General features: G+C 42.4%; 1 protein-coding gene across 2 annotated transcripts in view; it reads right to left on the bottom strand.

The window, feature by feature from the left end:
• Window positions 1-10,560, bottom strand: part of ACVR2A (activin A receptor type 2A) — a 52,133-nt gene extending 41,573 nt beyond the window's left edge. For both annotated transcript variants that reach the window (XM_030951786.1, XM_030951787.1), the window contains exon 1: window positions 8,803-10,560. In XM_030951786.1, the coding sequence (XP_030807646.1) occupies window positions 8,803-8,857 (55 nt within the window). In that variant the 5' untranslated portion in view covers window positions 8,858-10,560. The remainder of the gene's footprint in view (window positions 1-8,802) is intronic.
• Between the last annotated feature and the right edge of the window lie 13,065 nt (window positions 10,561-23,625).

The following is a 23,625-nucleotide window of genomic DNA, read 5'->3' as shown; positions in this document are numbered from 1 at the left end:
CAAAAGAAAACTTTCACCTGAAAGCTCTGTTTTCATGGGTGCTTTCCCAGAGGAGTGCTAAATGCTGAGTTTGGGAAGGGAATGGAAACAAAACCATCTTGTGGTTTGAAATCACCTCCTCACAAATTAATCAGGGTTTCACAGCTGGGTTGTAGTACAAGCAGAGCACATAAAAACCCATCAAGAGCTCACTGCCCATCTCTGCCACCCCAAATGGGCGAGGTCAGATGAGCCTTCCCGTGTTGGGGTCTGTCCCAGCGACACAAGGTGAAGTTAAATTAAATGTACCCAAGCTGTTACAATTTTTCTTTTTGACGGGCTTTGTGTCAAATTTAAAAAAATTCAATTATCCCCAGGGACAACCTGCAAAACAGATCCTTTCCAAAATTTAAGATCAGACTTAAAATGAAAATATTTAACCAGTGGTGTTTTCTATGCTACTTTGAAAGCAGCTTAATAAAAAATTATGACAAATATATCACGTAATTCTTTCTTAAAAGTACAATAATTCAAACAATTGTGTGCCATTGTGCAACTTTCACAGCCTAAATGTTTGTCAACCCTGAAACACAGAAATATTTAAAGAAAACTCTTCCATCATGTAATTGCTGTGAGCTAAAGAGAACTATCTGTACCCTCTACTGACAAACACCAGCAAAATTTTCTAAAATTAACAGTTACTGCAAAGTTTAATTTTGTCTTGTACACTCAACACTGTAACTCAACAACAAAATTAAACCACTTCCCTGTTTATGTGGAAATTCCTAGAAGGAAACAGTTTTTCATGCTAGAAGGCTTGATAAAATGATTGGTCATATTTAAAAATAGCTTTCAAAAACAGATCAAATTTGAACCTCTGTGCTGATACTGAAATCCAAGAATTCAAAATCCAGCTGAAAGAATGAAGACCACTCCAATCTTTAGGCAGCATTTAAGGAATGGAGATTAGTGTTATCTAGGTGAGATAAGAGCTCTCAATCTGAAAAAATAAGGCCAGGCTTCAGTTACAAATAAAAGCCACCTCTAAATCACAACTTGGGGAGGCACCAAAAGGCAGGAAGCTGCTGAAAGAGCTAAATCAGCTCTGTGAGCAAGAGATCTGGAGATAAAGCCAGCCTGGGATGGGACAGAGCTGCTCCTGAGGGGAAAGGCCTGGAGGAGGATGAGGAGCACCACAGGGACCCTCAAGGGCTTCCCTGGACCCACCCTGGCTCAGCCCTTTCTGAGGTGGGGGAACAGCTCAGGGGGCTGCACACAGTGCCAGGGGCAGGGATGGCACCCCAGGGATGGGCACACGGGAATTTCATGGACTTGCACAAGGACCAGCGTGGTGTCCTGAGCCCTGGGACACTGCACCAGTGCAAGTGGGGACTGCCAGGACGGTGCCAGCTCTGCTGAAAACCTGGAGGTTTGGTGGGCACCACACTAAAAGGTAATTTCGAAGAGGAAATGACCATTTCTACTCAGAGCCGTTAGGATGAGGTGACATTTACGAAGTGACATTAAAACCAGGCAGGCAGCAGATTACAGAAACCCAACTGCACGGGGTCTGCATCCAAACTCCAGTGCTCACTTCAAACAGGAATCACCTTTAACTATGAAATAGATCATCTCAGGAATCACCTTTAAATATGAAATAGATAACTTGAAGAAAAAAATGGAATAAAAAAATTGAAGAAAAGAAATGTATTTATCTACAGTTCAGATCCCAGCTGGCCCAAGGACTGCTGCCTCCCCTCAGAGCACTCATCCCAGCGAGCCCATGAAGCCCTGGAGCACAGCTCCCTGTCCCTGCCCAGGGCTCATGGAATGCTGCCCTGTCCCAGAGCAGGTGCTGCTGCTGTGGGCTGGCTGCTCTCTAAGTGGGACAGCTCCCAGTTGAAGCCCGGGCTGAGCTGGGAGGCAGTAAATGATGCCAATGTTTTCACAGCACACTAATGGCACACACTCCACGCTCTCAGGCAGGAGATGAGGGAACTCTGAAGTGCTGAAGCTGCAGGAATTCTGGTTCAGCCCTGCCTGTGCTGCCTCCTGGCACTGCCCTCAGACCGTGCTTTGTGTCATCTCATTAGACACCACTTGGCACCGGCCACAACACTATCAGGGCTGCACTGGGAGCTGAGCAGGGCTGGTGCTCCCCCCGCAGCCTCATTTCACTGGGAATTCCAGAAACAGGCAAAAGAGACCAGCCACGGATTTCTCTAAAACATTCTTCCCATCTACAGTCAATCACACCAAAAAATTCAAAAACAAGCACTGAGTTACTTTACCCATTTCCATTTTTTTTCCAGAAAAAAACAAACAAACAAGAAAATCCCAAACCAAACAAGCAGAAACAAAATGAAAACGGATGTTTTGCTCTCATAAAGTTTGGTATCTTTCAGAAAATACACAAGTCATATCCTAAATGTTTTTGAGCACTGTCTCCCTCCAACTTTATAAGTCAACCTGCCACAAGAACCTCTGCAATTTTTTTAGAAAAATGAATTTGTTTTCTTATTTGCCATTGTAACCCATTGAGGGATAAAAGATACACCAAGAGTTACAGCTATTTAAAAAGTAACACCAAGAGTTAAAGCTATTTTAAAAGTAACACAATTCTGAGCTATAATTATTTTCAAAATAATTATACAGATACTTTCTAACAGAACCTTCAGATTAAACATCTTCAGTAACTTTTCAGGTGTCAGCTTTAACAGCGCCAATGTTCGGAATTAAACCAGCAGAACTTAACTCATTTGCTGCCATCATCAGAGAAAGTGGAAATCTTCCCAAGTGTGACAACAGCCTCATTTAGGCAAAAACCAAAACCAGATCAGCCAGCAATGCCTAAATTGCATTGTAATTACAACACACAATTTTGCTGTAAATGCAAAATACAATCTGAATTCTTAGTTTTAATGAGGCAGATCAATATCTCAAAGTTCAGAAAGCAAAAGAATTTGAGAAATACTCTTTTTGGCCAAGATATAGCATTGATCTTCATTTTCTATTCACTAACTACAGACAATGTTTCCCTCATGTAATTAAAGAGTAATAAAAGCAGAGAAATGTATCTTGGCATTTCTTACATGCCCATCACAGTTAAGAGTACATAGGGGTTTGCTTTTAATTACATTGTCATTTTAGCATTTTGTATTGAATTAACACCTAATTACAGATCCACAGAAATCCTTTAAAAAAAGGAAGTTATGTTTTAACAAAGTAAGGAATCTCCAAAGGTGACATTTGAATTAATCTATGAACTTGTGGCCCTCTTGCCAGCTAGCAGTCCCCAACATCCCATCAGGGCCAGGCAGTGCAGTTCAACAGTTCCCAACAAGCAGTGGGGTAACTCAGGAACAACACCAAAATTAATTACAATTTTGCATCCTGAGCGAAACAGATTATCCTGCACCACTTTAACCAGAAACACCAGCAGAACACAAAATGACCAAACCTTTCACAAGGTGTTTTTAGAATTTGGAAACAATTTTCCTTCCAAACCCAACATAACACGGAGGTGGCAATTCCACAGGTGCTGCTGCTGCAGGGCCTCGCTGTGCAGTCCCCAGGATTTAGGGTGACACCAAAGATTGATTGCTCTAGTTAGTATGTGAATTGTCTGTTTTTCTTGTTTCCAGTTACAGCTTTAATGAGGACATTTTGAAGAAAACCATAAATGTTGACTTTCCTCATCAAGAATTCAATTATTGTGAAACCATGATGATAGTTATGCAATGGAAAAACCCTTCCCTGCTCTCTTTGCACCAACAACTGAAGGATTTGATGTATCTAATCTACATTTGGGATTCCTGGCCACAGAGATATGCAACGTAAACAACATGGCAGTAAATATTCATTTTCTGTGGGATTAAGCCTAAATATGCTCTGCTGTTTGGCACTGTAGTCACAAACTGTTTCTAAGAAAAAACCCCTCCACCACCACACAGACAGTGCAGGGAGAGAAGACAAGAGATGCCACATGAAGTCACTGGCATCCAATATCACTTCAATTCCATATGGAAATAACAGGAAATAAGATGTGCCGAATTTTAAGCACCAAGGCAACAAAAACACATTAAGATTTCATCACACAAGAACTTGGCTGTAAAATCCGTAATTTTCTTGATCTTTTTAGGGAGTTTTCATTTTCAGGAACATCAGAGAGCTAACAGCTCATGGATGCTACCAACCAGCTCAAGCAGGCATTTGCATTAAGCTGCTTTCAGTTAATTAAGTGGTGGAAATGCATCTCTCCTACACCAAGAAACCTCTTCCACAATCAGATTCCTTCTCAACCTCTCTCTTTTTACAGCCTGGAAAAACTACAAGTAGAGAAGGTTGGAAGAAAAGGTCGAATGAATAGGAATGAAAAACATTGGAGGTGCTGTTATTTTTCCCCTTCCCTAGAACTAATGATATGACAAAAATTAGTGTCTAAGGTTAAACAGAGAAGAAAAAAAGGGGGTTTTTTTGAGTCTGAGTCTGTCCTCATTTGCTGATCAGCCAAACTCATCACCTAAGGGATTTTACCCTCAAATTCCAGAAAAGTGGGAATGGGAAAAATAAGGATACCATTCAAATACTCTCCATGAAACCTAGCTGAAAACTATTATTCCTGCAAACAGTGATTCTGTTCTTGCAGAAAAGAGCTTTTCCCTCACACAGCACACCTGCCCCTCAACTTACACCCAGCATATGCAGACAAATTTACTGAAGCCTTTTCTTCAGCAAAGCCTTGTGTGTGAAGGGTAGAGATGCAAATAAACTCATGTCAGCAGCATCTCTCCGGAAAGGTTTGGAAAGCAGAGTTCCACCAGAACCATGCTCACATGTTCTGATGTTGCATTTGCACCATTTGCTCTTTTCAGAGGCCAGAAGATTTGGGGTTTATAACTGTTAAGTATTAGCAGATTACTTAGAAATAGTTAACAGATTTTTGAGCTGTAGTCATTTGTAACATCAAGTTCTCTATAACTCAATCTATGCTTGAAAAAAGTATTAAATAGGTTTATTTAATGAAACAAGTCCTGCTCTTAACAGCAGCATTAGGAGAGCCCAGTGGTAATACATTTCATAAAGAACTTGTACACTCTGATAAAATAAAGGAATCTTTACTTTAAAAGCAGCACTAATTCTGAAGTAGTTTATTACCCCACAATAAAGTGAATAAAGTGATTAGAGTCCAACCACAATCATGGACAGTTCACAGGGAACACACCAGCAGAAACAATTCCACAAACATTCCCAAACCTGTGGCAAGATTTTCAAGGGTTACCAAGTTTATAATGAAAGAACAGTAAAAAAAAGAGACATTACACAAGTAAAATCAAAGAAAAAGTCTCATGTTCCCCCTCAATTCCTTCAGGACACCCAACCATTCAGCTTGTAAAGTCATACCATGGAAAGCAGGTTTTACAGATCTCAATAGATCTTTTTGGCGGGGGGAAAGATACAATTTAAAAAATAATTTATCCAATAATAATCGCTGCAACACAGGAGAATGATAAATTAAAAATCAGAGAATAAAACATCCTCTATGCAGTGAAAATACTACTTCAACCAGAAGGGTGTCTTTGACATGCCAGTACCTTCAAAATTACTCAAGACCTTCTGAGTGGCTTGGGAATGATCTGGCATTAGCAGAAATAGAGAGTACCAACACTTTTCTGATATTTTCCTTTTGCTTAGGTGATTTTGAGCTTGATTTTAGCTTCAGTTCTAAAAAATCCAGGTCTTGTTCCCTGTAAGAAACTGTAGAGCTACTTTGATTTGGGACCACCCAGGTACCAAAGGCAGAGCAGGTATCTCAGAAGAGATAATGGGCTGGGAAATGAGGAGTTTATGAGTAACAAAAGGAACGATGAGATTTTAAACTAAGATTATGGATGAGGAAAATGCACTCCTTCAGCATCTCCCACACTTTCAGCTGCACGGGGTGTACGTTTCAAAAATCTCAGAAAATGATGAAAAGTGCCCATTCTCTGTTCCTGAAATGCTCTGAAGTGCAGCTCAGCAATCACAAAACCACCAGAACACAACCACACTTCCCTGGGGAGGGGAGCACCCAGATAATATCTGCAGAAAGCCTGCTTTGATGAACAAGCTGTTTCAGTCACAAGTTTTCCTGTGAAGCTGCCCTCCAATCTTGCCTCACCTACAGCAGAGGCACAGGAAGCTTGTTCTGAAGTATTTTATTATTACCTCAGGATCTTCTGCTCCCTCTGAAATCAAACATGCCCACAGGTTTATCTAAGGAGTATATTGGAAGGCACACGGAGAACCTTGACCCGGGCACTTTGCTTTCTTGTTTAGTTAATGTGCATTCATCTCAGCCTCTGGAGTTCCTACAGATGGGTGCAAACCTACACCCACTTCTATCCAGGCATCTACAAATATTTTAAAGCCTAATAGCAACACAGATGCTCTTTCTCAAATATCTTAGTCAGAACAGGGAAATATTTTCAGTCTCTTAACAAAGATGATTAAACTCACTGGAAATTCCTGTCCATTTGCAGTACATTTACAGGATTCCATAGTGCAGTTTACAGATAATAAAATAAATCGCTTTGAACCTAAATAGCACTTCCACACCCACCACGCAGAAAAAACCCACAACATTTTCACCTATTAAAAGAACCCCGGTATTAATGGCCATGTAAACATCTGCAGAAAATAGCTGTATTTAAAAATAAATGAACAAATACAGCAAACCAAACCCCCAGTTGCTGAAAGAGCCTGAGAGAAGCTGGAGCTGCGCACCTCCACACCTGAACTCCAGGATTTTCTCAACCATTGCCAATATTTCAAAATATACGACCTGGGCAGACTGATTTTCACACTAAAGACCGGGAAAAAAATTCTGGTGATGATGATGTTAGAAGCAATCCATCAGATAGGGTTTTAAACTGAAATAAGTCAGCTAAGAAACACTACTCATAAAAACGCCTGCACTTCAAGCTTAAAATCTTACATAATCTTGTAGTTCTGATCATAAACCCAACAGTTTACTGTTGAATTTATTTATTTTTAGACTTGCCTAAAATTGTAGAGTGTCTGCAGTCCTGGTGTGAGTAGAAAATAGTATAATAATTGTTAAGTACCGGAACACTTAATGTGTAATACTGGAATAACCACCAAAACAATGTCATTAACATGAGAAGCAGCCCGGATTGCTGGCAGTTTCCTGCTCATTTAGCCAAGATTAATTCTTCACAGGCAAGAGGAACATTCTTTTCACCTTACCAAGGACAACCCGAGCGAGCAACGTTAAAGAAAAGACGTTCCTTATTGCTTAGCTGTTCTTTTTTATTAAGTCTGATAGGTAATGTCAACAAAAACCACTATTCTGTGCTCTAGGCAAAAGGATCTTAGAGGTGGACGTGGAAGAGAGACAGCCACGGAGAGCAGATGGCAGCAAGTCTTTCAGAAACTGTTAGAGAGAAGGGGGAAAAAGTTTCCCTACAAAACATATTGCTGAATTAAGGGAACGCTGCCGAGCTGAAAAATCAGGCTTCAGGAAAAGACGACACACACGTCTTTACTGCAAGGCAAAAGCTGTCAGAAATCGTGTTTGGTTTCAAAAGGAGAATAAAAATTAAACATCCCCAACAACCTTCTGGCTGTCCTTAACCCTCTGAGCCGTTTCCCTGGTTAGCACAGGCAGGGTTTTTGGGTTTCTCCTGGCAGCGCTCGCCATTTCACAGCACATTTAGCGCACACAGCGCGGATCGATAGCACTACAGACACAAGACGAGACTTATCCATTTACTAACCACAGCAAAACGGCCTCTTCAGCAAAATCCTGCAGCTCCTAACGCTGGAAATGTAAAAGGCATCCTTACAGGGATCTCATTACTCCCTTCTCCCGGTCACACGGGCACGCTGAGCACTTGTCTGGGAGCTTTTAGCCTGGTAAACAAGTGTAGCTTTGCACACCCTGCAAGGATGCTAAAAACCCACACAGAGCACTAAATACATGCTCCAAATGCGGGCACGGAGCGCCAGGCTGGCTTGGAAACTCGCATGAGATCCTCGCACAGCTCCTAAGAGGGTTTTTTGTGAGACTGATGGAGCTCCGGGCACAAATAGACCAACAGTTGCCCAACCACTGGTTGCTGCCATCACAATTTTCCTCCTGGAGAAGCCCTCACACCCCGCTCGCTCCCCAGGACTCAGAGCTGGCATTTGAACCTCAGACTCTGCTGTTTTAAAGAGAAAACCAGCAGATTTTTTTTTCTGCGACATAACGAACAGCAAAATACAAAGGATTACAAATGATTGCTTTAGAAACTGAAAGCCTGGCTTTTCACCCCAATTCTGTTGGTACATCTCTAAACGCACACACCCCTCGCTACCACCAAAGGACGAGCTCAGCCTTTCAGAGCGACACCTATTCCAAATTAATGAAGCATTAACGAAGGTCGCTATTCACCAGTGAATAGTCCGGGCTGAGAGAGATCAAACTGGAGCAAAGAGCCATTTCAGCTGGGTAATTCTTATTTAAAACCAGCATCCAACACCGATAGCTGCGCTGCCAGGTTACTTATGTGACACTAGGTGGTTATGTCTCCACATTTATTCCACACAATTGATCTGAAATCCAAGCACTGGGAGCGTTTCAAGTGCTCACGTTACATATATTTTTAAGAATAAACACGAAAGCAGCTTCTCCCTTTACAGTTGCTGCCATCCACAAACATTTGCCACCTGAAAAAAACCCATAAATTGCTTCCCATTCATACAGAGCCAGCCCAAGTTCCCAAGTGCTGACCCCAAAGCCCTCAGTTTAAAGTGACAAATCCAGGAACATTCACTTACCTGATGAACAAGAGATAAGAAAAACAGCGAACGCCAACTTAGTAGCAGCTCCCATTTTCCAATGCTGTTAAAACATTTAAGTGACTTTAAGTATCCAGTTTTCTGGGTCCTGCAAGCTGGAAAATCTCCCTTCTTGCTGAACCGTTATAAAGCAATTTATAGCAACATTCCTGCAGCAGGTAGTGTTCATAAAACACTAAAAATCAGGTTCTTTAGACACTGACGACCTCCCCGCGGCTCTTTCTAGAGAGAATCCGGGTTGAGGGAGGGATAAATATATTTGGAACCGTGTTTCAAAACACACGTGTCATTTGGCTTCTGTACAAACGGTGGCAAAATTCAATTCATAAAAGTAATGCTACGAATCCACTTAAAAAAAAATTAAAAACCAAAACAAAATAAGTCAACGATTAAGCTGCTGAGCACGACGAAGTCTCTGAGTCTCCAAGTGTTTTCCACATCAGGCGCCGTGAAGGATCATCCCTGGTGGGTGCGAGTGTCGGGGGGTCGGATCGGGATCAGTCCGAGGCGATGTTTTCGTCCTGCCTTCCCCCCCTTCACACCCCGTGTAGTGTTTGGGAGAAGAGCAGCTCCATTCCAGTTCCAAACCTCGGGGCGAAGAGAGGAAGTTTTTTTTTTTCTTTTTGTCAGTTTGTCGATGAAAAACTACCTTAAAAACCAGCCACCAGCCACACGTGGGTTTTCTTTAATAAATGCTGAGGGATTTAGCGTAGCCCAGGAGAGGGGAAAGGGGGAAACAACAGTCTGGGAGCAAACAAACCTTCGGGCTCCCCGGGAAGTGGCAAATCTCTAGTCCTTGGCCAGGCAGCGAGAGCAGTGCATCCCCCCGTGTTCGCCGCCCTTCTCCAGCACCAGCACTCCCGAATCCCAGCAAGATTTCCAGTTCTTCTAGGAGATTTCCATCCCCTCCCCCCGCGAGAGGCTATATTTGGTATTTAACACACAAGAGTGGCTGGGGAGAGGGGTACCAAAAAAAAAAAAAAAAATTAAAAAATAAAATGCAGTATCCAGGCGCTGGGGAGGAGGGTGGTATATATTCTTTGTGGCAAATCCTTGCCGAGTGCCGTGCTTCCAGGAGAACCGGGCTTCTTTGGAAGGGAGGCGGCTGTGCCTCACGGCGGGCTGGGGCTGGATGGATCCAGGCTCCTCCGGCTCCTCACGGGTCCTGGATGGATCCACGCTCCTCTCCCTCCTCACGGACACATCTCCTCCTCGCCGCCCCGCCGCTGCTCACACGGAGACTCCACAAAATCCACTCCTCCGAGCTCAATCCAGTTCTTGCCTTTTTCTTTTTTTTTTTCTCTTTTTTCTTTTCCTCCTAGGAGCGAGCAGCAGGAGACGGCAGGGGCGGGGAGGCAGAGCCTTCTCCCCGCGCCTCCCACACGGCGGAGCGGGGAGCGATCCCCTCGTCACCCTCTCCCCTAACTCTGACCCCGGCTCAACTCTCCGGTCTCCCGGGCGGCGGAGGCAGCGCGGCTCAGCCCAACTTTGTCCCTCCAGCAGTGCAGCTTAGGGGCTGGCGAGGCGAAAAGGCCGAGCCGGGGGATTCTCTCCGGGCGGCGGCGGCCGTGCCTAGAGCCCGCCGAGTGTCGCTGGCAGCGCGGAACAGCCCTCGGTGCCCCGCTGCCGCTGCTCCCCCGTGGTAATCTCATATCTACCCATTCACCCGTGTGGCGTGTGGAGAACCGGCCCAAGATGGCGGCGCCCGGGCGATTGTTTTTGTTTCCTCTCCGCCTCCCCCTCCTTCCCCACGGCCGCGGCGGCCGCCCCGGATTGACAGCCTCACCACCCAATCACAACGCGGGCTTGGCCTCTTAGCCCCGCCCACCTCATCTCGCCCCTCCTATCGGCGGCGGGGCGGAGCGCGCTCCCCCACGCTGGCCCCGCCCCTCGCGGCCCGCGCGCGCCGCCTCACGGGCGCGCTCCTGCCCGCCCTTCCCGCCCCTCAGGGCGCGGCCCCTCAGGCGCCCTCGCCCCGCTCCGCCCCGACCCCCCGGTGTCCGTAATTCACTTTCGGGGGGCTACCTCGAGGTGTTGGGGGGCTGTGCTGTGCTCCCAGGCTCGGGTGATGGAGGCAAAGCGCTGCCGGCAGCCACGCGGTGGGACCTGGCTGGGAGGGGTCACAGCGGTGTAACGTGTACACGACGGTGTGAGGCTGGGGGCGCTGCCTCTGGGGTCAAGTGTCGGCCTGGTCTTCCGCCTCATCCCCAGCCCAGCCTGAAAACGTCCCTGAAAATGTCCTACGGGTAGTCCAGGTGAGAGCTACGGCTGTGGTGGTCTCACGTCGCTCAGGAGCATCACTGCTGCTACAGCACAGAATCAGAGTCATAGAAGCGTTTGGGTTGAAAAGGACCTTTAAAAGTAATTAATTTCCAACGCCCTGCCATGAGTAGGGACACCTTTCACCATCCCAGGGTGCTCTAAGCCCCGTCCAGCCTGGCCTTGGACACTTTCAGGGATCCACGGACAGCCCCAGCTTCTCTGGGCACCCTGTGCTGGGGCCTGCCCACCCTCTCAGGGAGCAATCTCTTCCCAGTATCCCATCTAATTGAAACCTGCTCTCTTTTAAATTGGAATCCATTCCAGTTGCCCTGTGACTCTAAGCTGTTCTCTCTGCATTTCTGGTGGGCTGCCCCAGGTGCTGGGAGGCACTTGGAGTGTGTTTGTGGCCTCAGCTCCAGGTGAGATGTGCCATTAACAGCTGCCCAGCGTGTCCTGTCCAAGTAATTAATTAGCTCTGCTCCTTCATGAGTTTGGTGTCACTCCTTACAACTTTATTTTTTTTTTTAATGGATGCCATAAAATACATCTCTTGTCTCTGCATAAAAAGAAAGACATGGCTCTTAGATCTGAAGATGCATGTGGGAAAGCACAAGAGCCTTAGTGCTGGCCTTTGATTTCTGTATTCTATAAAGACCTGTAGTTGCACAAGCAACAAGTGCCAAGTTCTCTGAGAACTGGTTATGCTGTTCACCAGCCCCAGATAGGCATTAAGTGCTTCCAGATTCCTTTTCAAACTGTTTGGTGGCATGGACTAAGAGGGTTTTTTTGGGATGTGAGTAGTCGGTGGTACTAGACTGGAAGGAAAATTATCTGTATTTCACATATATGAATATACAGCCAAGTCAAGGCTTAGCAACACTGCCAAGCTCTAACTCACAGATCTGGTGATCCACCAGGATCCAAGAAAAGGATCTATTTCAGTTTTTTTTACTTTGAGATGTCTGCTTGAGTTCTTAATCAGACAACCTTGGTGTTTCTCTGTCGTGTCCCAACACTTCCCAACATTAAATTCATCCAGTGACCATAATTTTGTTTTATGATTTGAAACATCCCAAACACAAAATAAGATGTCAGGGCTTGTGCACATCTAGAAGCATCAAGACATGTGGCAACACCTTTTATGCCATCTTTTATCCAAGTATTTCAGAATGATTTACAAGCCTTAATTAATGTTCAGTGTTACAACACTCCTACTTAATCTGTAGTTTTTAATATTCTTCAATAGCAGAATATTTAAACGTGACCTGTTCTGCAGGTTGTGTTTTCACTTGGCTCAGCTTCTTCAGAACACTGGTCATGTTGCCACATGAGTAGGAAATCATAGCTAAAAATATTGCTGGTGTGTGTGTGTGTGAATATATATTTATATATGTACTTCCCATTGCAGGGATTTGGCTTAGTTGTCAGAGGGTTTTTTTGCTGAAAGAATGTAAATTATGGTCCATATTTCTATTTTACAAGTTGTTTTTGATAAAAATAGAAGAAATGTGTCACCTACATAAGAGAATTTGCACGGATGTCATGGCAAGGAGGTGCCTCTTACTCAAGGAGCTTATTCTCCTTAGGCAAGGGTTGCTTTTTGCTTGCAGGATTCCTCTGGCAGAGCAAATCCTTCTGGCCATCCAGGAAATGTTACAAACAAATTCCGTGGGGCTGCTCTTGTCAATCACCTGGTTATCAGCACCACAGGAATCACAAGGTGGGCTCATTCCTGCCTTTTCCTTCTCACTTTGGAGCAGCTCTCCCTACCTGAACTGGGGATTTGCTCCCATTTAATTACCCTAAAAAAAAAATAGTTTGGTGTAGGTATTGTCCAGACCTTAGGAGAAATTGCCAGCCATTTTTATGAGGTACTGTATGCAAAATGCTCCAAGGGCTTTGGGCTAGGCTGTTGTTTTATTGCTAGTAAAAGGATGAGTTTTATCCCAAGCAGACACATTAAATGTCAGCAGAGTTGCTCTCTCCTCTTTATTTTTAAATGTCTTTCTCATGTGAATTTTGGGGGTGTTTCCCTTTTTCACCTTTTGGCTCCTCATTTCTATTTTCCTTTCGCCTTAAACTCCAGATCTTTTTTTTTCCCCCCCTTCCAAGATCAATCTGTCTCTGCATTTTTAATGAATCATTTACTGTGACATATGAGCACTGAAGACACAGTGTCAGGGACTTAAGCATCTGTGGAGAGCAGGAGGAGATGAAATGGATGTGATCTTAGCTTCAGTCTTTTGTTCATGTGGGATGGGACTTTGCCTAGAGGCAGCACAAATATAACTTTTCCTTCTAGGGAATAATGAGGAGAGTTAAAACCCAGCAATGGCTCATTTTTCTCTCTGGAGCACTGCTAGGAATTGAGGATTTCAGCTGTGCCTTTGCTATTGCCACTCTTAGCAGTGAATCAACACAAAACCCAACGTGGTGGGAAGGAGTTTTTGTGCAGAACTCATTCACAACACCTAGAGAAGCATTTCTGAATGGAAAATGGGAACCATGGGGTTTATAACATCAGGAGCGACACCAACAGAGAGAATCCTTGCCATTATCTCTTTCATCTTTCCTTGTGGTCTAAGTCATTCCCCCTTTGAAACTCTGGAGGAAGAGAAGACCCCATTCAGGCACTGTCCTTATATAACCACACCAAAAAAAAAGGACCAAAATGGCAAGAAATTAATCTCTCCCAGGGCTGCCCTCTTTACCAGCCAGCTTCACTTTCCTTTGGGAAACAGTGCTGGATGACAGCCTAAATTATTTTATTTTATTTTAGAAAAGGTAAATAACTGCCTTAAAGTATTTTTACTTCCATATGTATGACTTATGTGAAACTCATCATATTCCAAAAGAGTTTTAATACAAATTTTCAGTTCTGTTGCTGTGGACAGATGATAAAATTCCTACAAATTATTCATTATTTTGCACTTTTTACTCTGTTCCAAAACTACTGAGATACTTTACAGTTATATGAGTAGCACAACTTGAAAACATGAGAGAATGTGGAATTAATCAACCTTTTAAATGCTGCTGCTGAACTGAAATGAAATCCAAAGCTTGCCTCTGCGATGCTTTTGGGTTGGGGCAATATAGGTGACCATCAAAATGTTCTCCTTTAATGTTTTAAATCAAACTTACAGATTTTAGATGCAGCTGTAGAATCCAGCTGAATATCCACAAATTGAAATACAGGCTGAAATCACAGCCCTGCTTTGGTGTAGGGCTAAAGTGGGATCATTTTATTTACATGAGCAGTGACAGGATTTGGCCTGGATCGTGTTCTGTGAAGCTGTTTTTGTAGTGAGTTTGTGTGTACTAATTCCCTTTTCAATTAAACACCTGGAGCCTGTAGACCCCACACCACCAGGGATTTTTCTCTGCCTCAGGTTTAACAAGAAAGATACAAAACATTACAGAAATTAACTTGATACAAGCTTCATCAAGTTGTTTCCACAAAAGCTACATTTCAGTCAAGGATTATTTTTCCTTTTTGACCTGTTAGCCCGACTTTTGCTTCCTTAGAGCAGGGATTCCAAGCTGCCTAAGCTATTTTCCTGAAGGAGGTAGGGATGTTTCTTTTTAGGATTTCCAGTCTTGTCAGAAGAGATCATCCCCCTGGAGCTTCTGGTTGCTTTCAGACACTCCCTTGTCTCTTAGGGGCACTTTGTTGTGTCACAGGGTTTTATTGCTGTGGCATTTATCAGCTATGATTTCATCCATATTTCACAGCAAAATGGCATTTTCTGGATAGTTTTCTCCAGTCCTCATTTGTACTGTAGAATCCTTTTTTTTTGTGAGTGAAGAGTGTCCAAGCTGAATTCCTAAAATCAGTCTGTGCTATGAAAAGGATGTTCTCAGGGTCTGTGTAGAGATCTCCCTTCTCAGAATAGACCATAATTTATAGATTCAGTTATAAACTGACTCTGTGTTCATCACAGAATGCAAAAGTTCTGCAACATTGTCATGTTTTCAACGTTATTTTTGAAAGATTCTTAAAATATGTGACAAGTGTTTGTTGTTTTTTTGCTACAGCGTCCTGACAGTGATAGCAGATTTTAAAGATCTTTTGCACTGCCTTTGAAAGGCTTGATACATATATTTGTAGATAAAGATTTAAATATTTTAGGCCAACAATTTGTAATTAAATAATCATAAGAAGTAGGAGTGTGAAGTGGCCAAGTGTGGAGAGATTGTCAGATCTTCAGAGTATTCAATTGTGTGCTCTTCAGAATTATTGTGTCAATATGACTTCTGCTTGTTTTGGAATACAAATACATGAATAGCTGTAATTACTTATGGTGTCATTCAAAATATCCTAGAAGCTTTCTGGAGGGTGGCATCAGGAGAGCTGGCTCATACTTTGGTAATCAAAAACCTCAGTAAAGAGAACATTCCTGGAAATATTTTTTGGTTCAGATCGATGTCACAGAGAAAATGAGTGCTGGGGAAGACAAATGAATGCCAGTTTTTGCTCCAACAGAAAATAATAAAGTTTCCTGCAGTGTTGATATAGAATGATAATGGGAATGGAATTCTGGAAGGTTCAGATGGGTTGGAGGATACCGGGACTCAAATATTCGTTACTGGTTTTGCTAAAAACTAAAAAGCTGAGGATTCAGAGTGTGACTAATTGGCTTCAGGGATGGGAAGGAATGGGAACAGAGAGTTAAGTGTTTATCAAATCATCCATGGGTGTTGCAGTTGACAATTTGCCATTTGGAATTTTACAAAAGGAAGGTATCCATCCATGGTAATGGACAAACTGCTCATACTTTTATAGTTTTTATTGCTGATAAATGGGGAGTGCAGAATTAACCCTTACAAACACACGCCATGGCCCAAGCAGTTATCCTGCTTCCAGAGGCAGCAGGTTTAGGCTAATAAAGCCTTTCTGCAAAGCAAAATGATTGAACTGTGATTGGAGGCCCATTTCCTTTAGAGAAATGCAGCTGCTGCTGTTGCTGCTGTTATCTGAAGCCTTTGTTAGAGGAGTTATGTGGGAATGGAGCAGGAATCCTGATGAAGTCACAGGTGTGGCTCTGGGACAATGGCTGTGAATTGCTCTAAGTCAATGTGTTTTGGTTGCAGCCCATAATCCCTGATTTAGGGATTTCATAATTTCTGCACAGAATTTAAGTAGCATTAAAATAATCCTGCCAACAGCAGCTCAGGCACCCCTTTGTTCCCGTTCACGGTGACAGAAATAATTCCTCTCCCCAAGTGCTGTAATTCCTGAAAATCTGGCACGTTACAGGTTTCATAGGAAAAAGTGTGGAAGAGTCCCAAATTTGACCTATTTCAGATTTTAAGAAGGACAAGTTTCTCAGCTTGGGAACCCCCAATAGCTGCTCATTTCTTTTTTCATAAGCACAATCCAGCTGGAACGTTTCTCTCTGGTGAATGTGCTCTGACAAGATGGATGGGCTGAGCCATTCCAGGGATTTGAAATCCTGTAAATTCAAACCCAGAATCTTTCTTCTGCAACCAGCAGAACATCCCAGCCTGGTGCTCTTACCCATTGTTCAGGCCGCTGGGGAGCTAAATCCTCCTCCAGCTTCTACTGCTGAATTGTTTTGGAGTTCATTCATCTGCAAATAATTTTATAATAATTCCAATTCAGACATTGAACAGATAATGTTCATATCTGAGATGGCAAAATTCTGTTTATCCCCTAGAGTGAGAGGTTTTTTCAGTTCAGGCTCTTTTAAATGAACAAAATTTAACCAATTTTTTCCATTTACTTAGAAAATTTTGTACACAGCATCAACCTTTCTGATATGAAGGCTCTTTCTTTTTTTTGCCTTGAAATTCTTTAGGCAATGAAAATGTACTTCTAATTTTGTAGTGTTACATAGTGCATGCACCCGGTTTTAGTAATATCAGCTAATTAACTTTCATGAAACTGCAAGGGGAAAAGTATTTTTGTTTCATGTGGAGAGTTAGGGAAGCTGAAGGACACACACATGGATTCTGGAGTTTTTAACCTGCCCTAAAATATGGTTTGTTTTTTCTCCAAGTTCACCAGAGGTTTTCACTTCCAGTGAGCTGGAGGGCCACAAACACAGAGGGGGAAAACTTGGTTAATTCATGCCCTAGAGCTGTCAGGATCTCCACTGAGGGGAAAGAAATGCTCCAGCACTTGAGCAGCTATTTGGAAGTGGGAAGGTGGGTGCCACAGTGTCTGGCAGCTCAATATCAAGGTGGATTAAGAGCATTAAGGAAGCTTAAACAGCTCCCAGGAGAGACATTCCCATGGGTTTGAAGGCTTATTCCTTTGGAACAGTTGCTTGGCTGCAGTTTGGGTTGAAAGATCAGGTTTTCTTCTGGAATTGTGCATGGCACTACTTAGTTTGACTTTTTTATTTTTGGTTAAGGGTCCTCCATGTTTGACTGCTCAGGTCCTGCTGAGATTTCAGGTTTGGGAAAGCTCGGACAAGATCCCTTGCCGAGTTTAATGGACACTGCCATGGGAGTTCTCAGGCCTAGGCAAGTGAAAGGAAACAGGCAGGTTTTTCCTTTTTGGTTAATATTTCTATTTCAATGACCTCTTACAGCCAATAGTCCCAATCTAGATTGGGTTCCAAATTTTATTATCATTAAAATATGAGGCAATTCCCTGAGCCATGTGTGTTTTGTGCTGCTGGAGGGGAGGACTAGGATGTGGCTGGATGTTCCATCCATATTACCTGGCATTATCTGGAAAAATCCTGTCTGCATTGAAGAATTATTGCCAAATGTTTAACAAACAAGCTTCAAAATATTGAAATCACCTTTTTTAAAACTATTGTTTTAAAATCCCAGCATGCTGTTATCTATAAAAACTATTATCTGAGAAAAACTCAGTGGGATGAGCACAATATATAACATATGTTAACAGTAAGGTGATTTTTCTTCTCCATTATTGGTTTAGTTAAATTCTACTTGAAATTTTTACCAGATAAAGATGTGGTTTTCTGCTGAATTTTTTTAAAATTTACTTGGAATGTAATTGCATTATTTTCCGTTATTCCAATATTTGGAATAATACTTATGGTAGGATTTCTATGTCAATATAGAAATGAAGATAAAGTGTTCAGACAGAGTAGAAAATGTAGGATATACTGAGGCCAGGTTAAGACAACAAACATGGATCTGCACATGTCCAGCCCAACTTTTTGTGAAATTACACAAAACCAGCAGTCAGAGTGTCCGTGGTGTGTGTTGATATCATAATAAAGTAGCAATGGAAAAACGGGAGTGTCATTTCCAGGTGGATTCCCCTGGTGCTTCTGCTGTTCCCTCAGCTGCATTCTCTGCTCCTGTTGACTCATTAGTGGGAATTTTAAGCAGAAAGGTTTCCAAGTGGCTGATGAAGAGCGGGCAAGTGGCAGAGTCGGGCTGTGAGAGGATCCTGTGATGGCAGCACAGGCTGGCCTGAGAGACGTGGGGACAGTGGCCCTGGCGGGTCCCAGCTGCCTCCCAGGAGCTGCTCTGTGCCTTCTGCAGGGCACATTTCTCATCCAGCACCCTGAGATGCACTCTGGGAAGCAGAGTTTTGTCCTTGCTCTCGGAACAAGCAGTTACCTCCAAACTCAGATATTTTTCAAGCTGTTACAGCCATTTCCAAGCTCTCCTCTGTCAGGCCCCACTGGCAAGCACATGGCCAGGCCATTTATAAGTTTAACTATTCCTGTGTTGTGGAATGGCATTTGTGGATTATTGGCAATGTTAGACTATAGCAGCTCTTCAGTTACACTCCTGCTGCACTTCCACAAACACTTTAAGCCAGCATAAGCCAGAGATGCTGCCCTGCCCTGCACAAATGTTCTTGCAGCTGCACTTTTAATTGATTGGGGAACTGATTTGGGTTAAAACCAGCCCAGCCAAGAAGCCAAAAACATCAGCCTTATACTCCTTTCTGAACTCAGCTCCTCCCCAGCCTCTCCAATATTTATGCTGGCTTGAAGGTCTGCACCTTCCCAGGGCTGAGACCACAACAAGTGTGTGCAGGAAACCAGGAGCTCATTTTTTGTTGCAAGGGCTGGTTTTTAAAGGAATTGCAGTTTAAACTATGGCTCCTTGTTAAACAGCCAGATATTCTACAAGAGGATTAATGGTCTTATTTTTATGCCCTGACTCCCAAGGCACACCTTGGAGAGAACCCAGGGTGTGACCCTGGGCTAATTTTGTCTCCATCACCTGCCTGACTTTAACTAATTTTCTCTTAAAAACATCAAATTGTATCTTCTGTGATCCAAATTGTCTCTAAGCAAAACACATTCCCACACCCTCTGAAATATTTTTCTATCCTCTGACAGCAGATACTTTCTGTATTAGGTAGTTTCAGTCCGTATTTATGCAACAAAACAATGGAAGAAAAATACAGGACTTGAGTGACTTATCAGTGTTAAAATCTGATACTTGGAGCAGCTCATTTTCTCCAAAACTCTGCTAAATTAATCTGTGAGTTTCACAAGTGGTTTATCCTTGGATTACGAGGATTTACAGACGTTTGCTCATCCCAAATTACATTTATTTTGTTGTTAGACACAGAACCACAGAACTTTACAGGGAGCAGGCAGTTTGTGGGCATGGGCAGGAACAATGACACTACACCCCTGGCTGATGGGTTTGTTTGTGGGGTTTTTTAAACCTTAGGTCAAAGATGGAGCCATCATTTAGAGTTGTACTGAGTAAAAGGTCACCTCTGCACCTGCAAGGACACCACCAAATCTCCATTTCCTAGCTGGTATTGCAGAATTAACTCTGCTCCCTGCCAAGCAAAATTCAGGTGTGGAGTTTGTCTTGTGTCATTTAGGAGACGTGGGAAAGATAAAGGACTAATTATAGAGGTCACCTGCCAATTCTGTCTAAACTGGAAGTTTCCTCCTCTTCTCAACAGTAACTAGGACACTGAGTTACAAAAATAATCTCACAAAATTCCATGGTGGGATGATAGCTCCTAATGTGTGTCCTGGGTTCTGGCTGTTCCACTGAGTTATCCCTGATTTCACTTCAGCTTTGAACAACCAAAAGAGTTTTGGGGTTTTCTCAAATATTCTCTCACTGTCATGGAGTAGATGATGAGCCGGAGTGGAAAGATTTTAATCTTAGAAAATCACAGAATTGTTTAAGCTGGGATAACCTCCAAGGTCATGGGGTCCATCCCTGCCAGGGCCAGCACTGCCCCATGTCCCCCAAGTGCCACATCCACACAGCTCTTAACTCCCTCCAGGACGGGGACTCCAGCACATCCTGAAAACATTGGAATTAAAAGTTCCTTCAGCTGTGTGAATTTCCAATCCACTCCGACTATTCAGTTCTGCCTTTTCTTTCAGGAAGAGTTTCCAACCTAAGATTTGCTTTTGGTTATAAGAGCCAAGAAAATCATTGACCAGTTTACAGGTTTAAGTTCTTAGAAGTTAAAAATAAAGTTTAAAAATAATAAAACAGAAAAACTAAGTTTTGTTTTTAATTATTTGGAAGGCTGCTGCTGAAAAAGCAGTTCAGCAGACTTTGAGATAATACAGATTAATATTCTTTTTATTTTTTACCCGTCTGTAATTTTCTCTGGTCTCTCCTCCATCTTACAGCATTTATGTTATTTTCCTTAAAAATGTGACTGGGATCTTTAAATAAGAGCAAGGTAAACCTGCACTGTTCCAGCTAAATGCCTAATCTGTTCCTTCAAAGAAGTTAGAAAAGTGAAGTGAAAATCTTAAATCTGTTGGATTGAAATTCAAATTTTTGATATTTCCATTTAAAGGAAATTTCTTAAAAACAAAGTTTGAATCCAGATTAATTTCAGTTCTTTTCTAGTGTAAAAATGTTCTGTAGTATGGAAATTCACTGAGCTTCAGTTTAAAGCATAAGGAATGATTATTATCTTTAAAGCAAAGGCAGAGCATTTATATTTTAACTCATGTGAAACTGTATGAAGCAAACTCTGGGTGATTAAATTACAGAAACTACACTTTTCATAAGTTACTACAACCTGAGTGACATGAAATGTTTATAAATAACAGGCTGCAGAAAATGCAGGAGCTCTGATGGTGCAGAGAGTTCAGGGGATGAGGCTGGGATTCAAGAGGTGCTTGGGAAGCATCCCTGCAATGAAATTCTGATAGAAGATTGCTGCTTGGAAGGCAGGATTTTTCAACAGGAGACTTGGCACTGGATGTGCTAGAGCTGCTCTTAACAGTTTAATTAATGCTGTGTTATGTATGCACAGTTTTTTTAGCATCTCCTATTTGGAAACACTGCTTGATATATAGAAATAAAAAGTGTGCACACTTCCTAAGTGATGCACGTTGTTGTGGCTGTGAACTCTGTACGTTTGTAATGTTAAATTTGTCAAAGTTAATGTGTTGAAAAGTAACAAGTTACTTAAGTTAGTTAAATGTCTCTTTCTGGAGGAAAATTACCATAATGGTTACTTTTACTAAAATGCAATTACTGTCATTGTAACAATCAATCATATTTTCCTGGGGAAGGAACTTTCCTACTTCTGAAGGCATTAAAATGTAAGATTGCTCTGCTCAGTGTTCACAAGAGCTGCAGAGGCAAGAAACTTCTGGGGAGAATCAAGTTCCTCTCAGATGGTTTTCTTCCAGATTATTCCAAAATAGAAATTAACTTCTTAAATGAAACTGAGCCCAGTGACTTGTAAAACACCAACCAAAGCTTTACGAATTCTGAAAGCCTTGAAAAATATTTGAAAAAGGTTTTGTTACAGCTGAGCTTGATTTAAGCCTAAAGCAACAAGTTGCCATCTGCATTTCCCACTTGACTGCCACAACTTGGGAAGTTCTCTGCAGGAACCTGGAAAAAAAAGAGGCCTTAAAGCTCATTCCATTCCATTCCATTCCATTCCATTCCATTCCATTCCATTCCATTCCATTCCATTCCATTCCCCATTTCCCTTTCCATTTCCCATTCCCTTTCCCATCCCATCCCATCTCATCCCATCTCATCCCTTTCCCATTCCCATTCCCATTCCCATCCTCAACTCCATTCCCATCCCCATCCCTATCCCCTTTCCCATTCATATTCTCTTTCTCATCCCCATCTCTTTTCCCATTCCTATCCCCTTTCCCACCCTCTTTCCCATCCCCATTCCTGTTCCCATCCCCATTCCCATCCCCTTCCCCATCCCCATTCCCCCTTCCCCATTCCCCCATTCCCATTCCTTCCCCATCCCCATTCCCATTCCTTCCCCATTCCCATTCCTCTCCATCCCCATTCCCATTCCTTCCCCATTCCCATCCCCATTCCCATTCCTTCCCTATCCCCATTCCCATTCCTTCCCCATTCCCATCCCCATCCCCATCCCCATTCCCATTCCCTGCCAGGGGTAAGGACACTTTCCAGGCTGCTCCAAACCCCATCCAGCCTGGCCTGGGACACGGGACAGAAATGAGTTCTTAAAAAATTCAACAATATTTTCATGGCTGTTTTTATAGGAACTTTCTTCCTTGCACAAAATTTTTTAACCTGCTCTGTCACAGAGAAGAAATGTTAAATTCTTAAATTCTCACAGATGAGAAATAATTTCAAGGTATCCTATGACAAACTTCATTGTTTTATCAGGCAGTTTTTGTCACATAGAAGTATGATTTGAACTCCACACCCATCACTCAAAGCACAATTAATAATCTCATGGAAGTTTTGAAGCTTAGCTGATTTTTTTTCTAGGATAGTGAATTTCAAAGGATTTTTATAATTTCATTTTTAGTGTTTGTCTCTATGTGGAAACAAAAATAGCATCTCCATTGCAAAACAACTGCTAGAACATGCACCACAAGTGTTTTCACACTTGGAGATTCATGTTCATATATGATTCTGCTGTGGTAAATAGCTTGGGATAAACACATTCATTCCACACATCCCCAGCTTTTGTTGGGTTTGTGTTAAGTTTATTTTGCAAAGAATGGCAAAGGTTTCAGTGAGGATACCCAGGCATTGATAATACTGATATTTAGGCAATTTTCTGTTTGAAATATGAATGTTATTTTAATTTCACTGGTTGTACCTGTTTGAATTAGTGCTGTAAGTGTGTTTTTAATATTTATTTCAGGCCACACTTTTCAAACTCTCCAATAAAAGACAGTGATACAGTACCTGTGATCGAAGTCACAGAATTGTCTTGTAAGTTCATTAGGGTATTCGAATTCTCATAAAAAATTGTCTTTAAAATGTATTCTTTTATATAATAAACTGTTCTGGCTGGTATCTTTAGGATTTTGGAGACATCACTCACCAAATAACATCCTTCTACAAAATTCCCTTTTTCTAGAAATTCCTTGACTTAATGTCTCACTGTGGTGGCTCCCATGATGGGGTGATGGTGAAAATTTCACCAAATGCCAAATTCCAAGGCCATTGAAAGAGTTTTACCAGGTTAGGACAGAAATACCCTTCTCATAGTCCTGCTTATCAAATCCTTCTTGCTAAATTAGGACTCTCCTTTTTACTTTTCTATGAAGCATTTTAGATTAATACATATATTTGTCTGAATAACCTCCCTATTAATTAATATCTATTTTTCATTAATTAATA

The sequence above is a fragment of the Camarhynchus parvulus genome, chromosome 7 (genome assembly GCF_901933205.1).
Source record: "Camarhynchus parvulus chromosome 7, STF_HiC, whole genome shotgun sequence".
Taxonomy (NCBI): domain Eukaryota; kingdom Metazoa; phylum Chordata; class Aves; order Passeriformes; family Thraupidae; genus Camarhynchus; species Camarhynchus parvulus.
The sequence above is the reverse complement of the archived record's forward strand: the minus strand, read 5'-3'. Positions and strand labels throughout refer to the sequence as shown.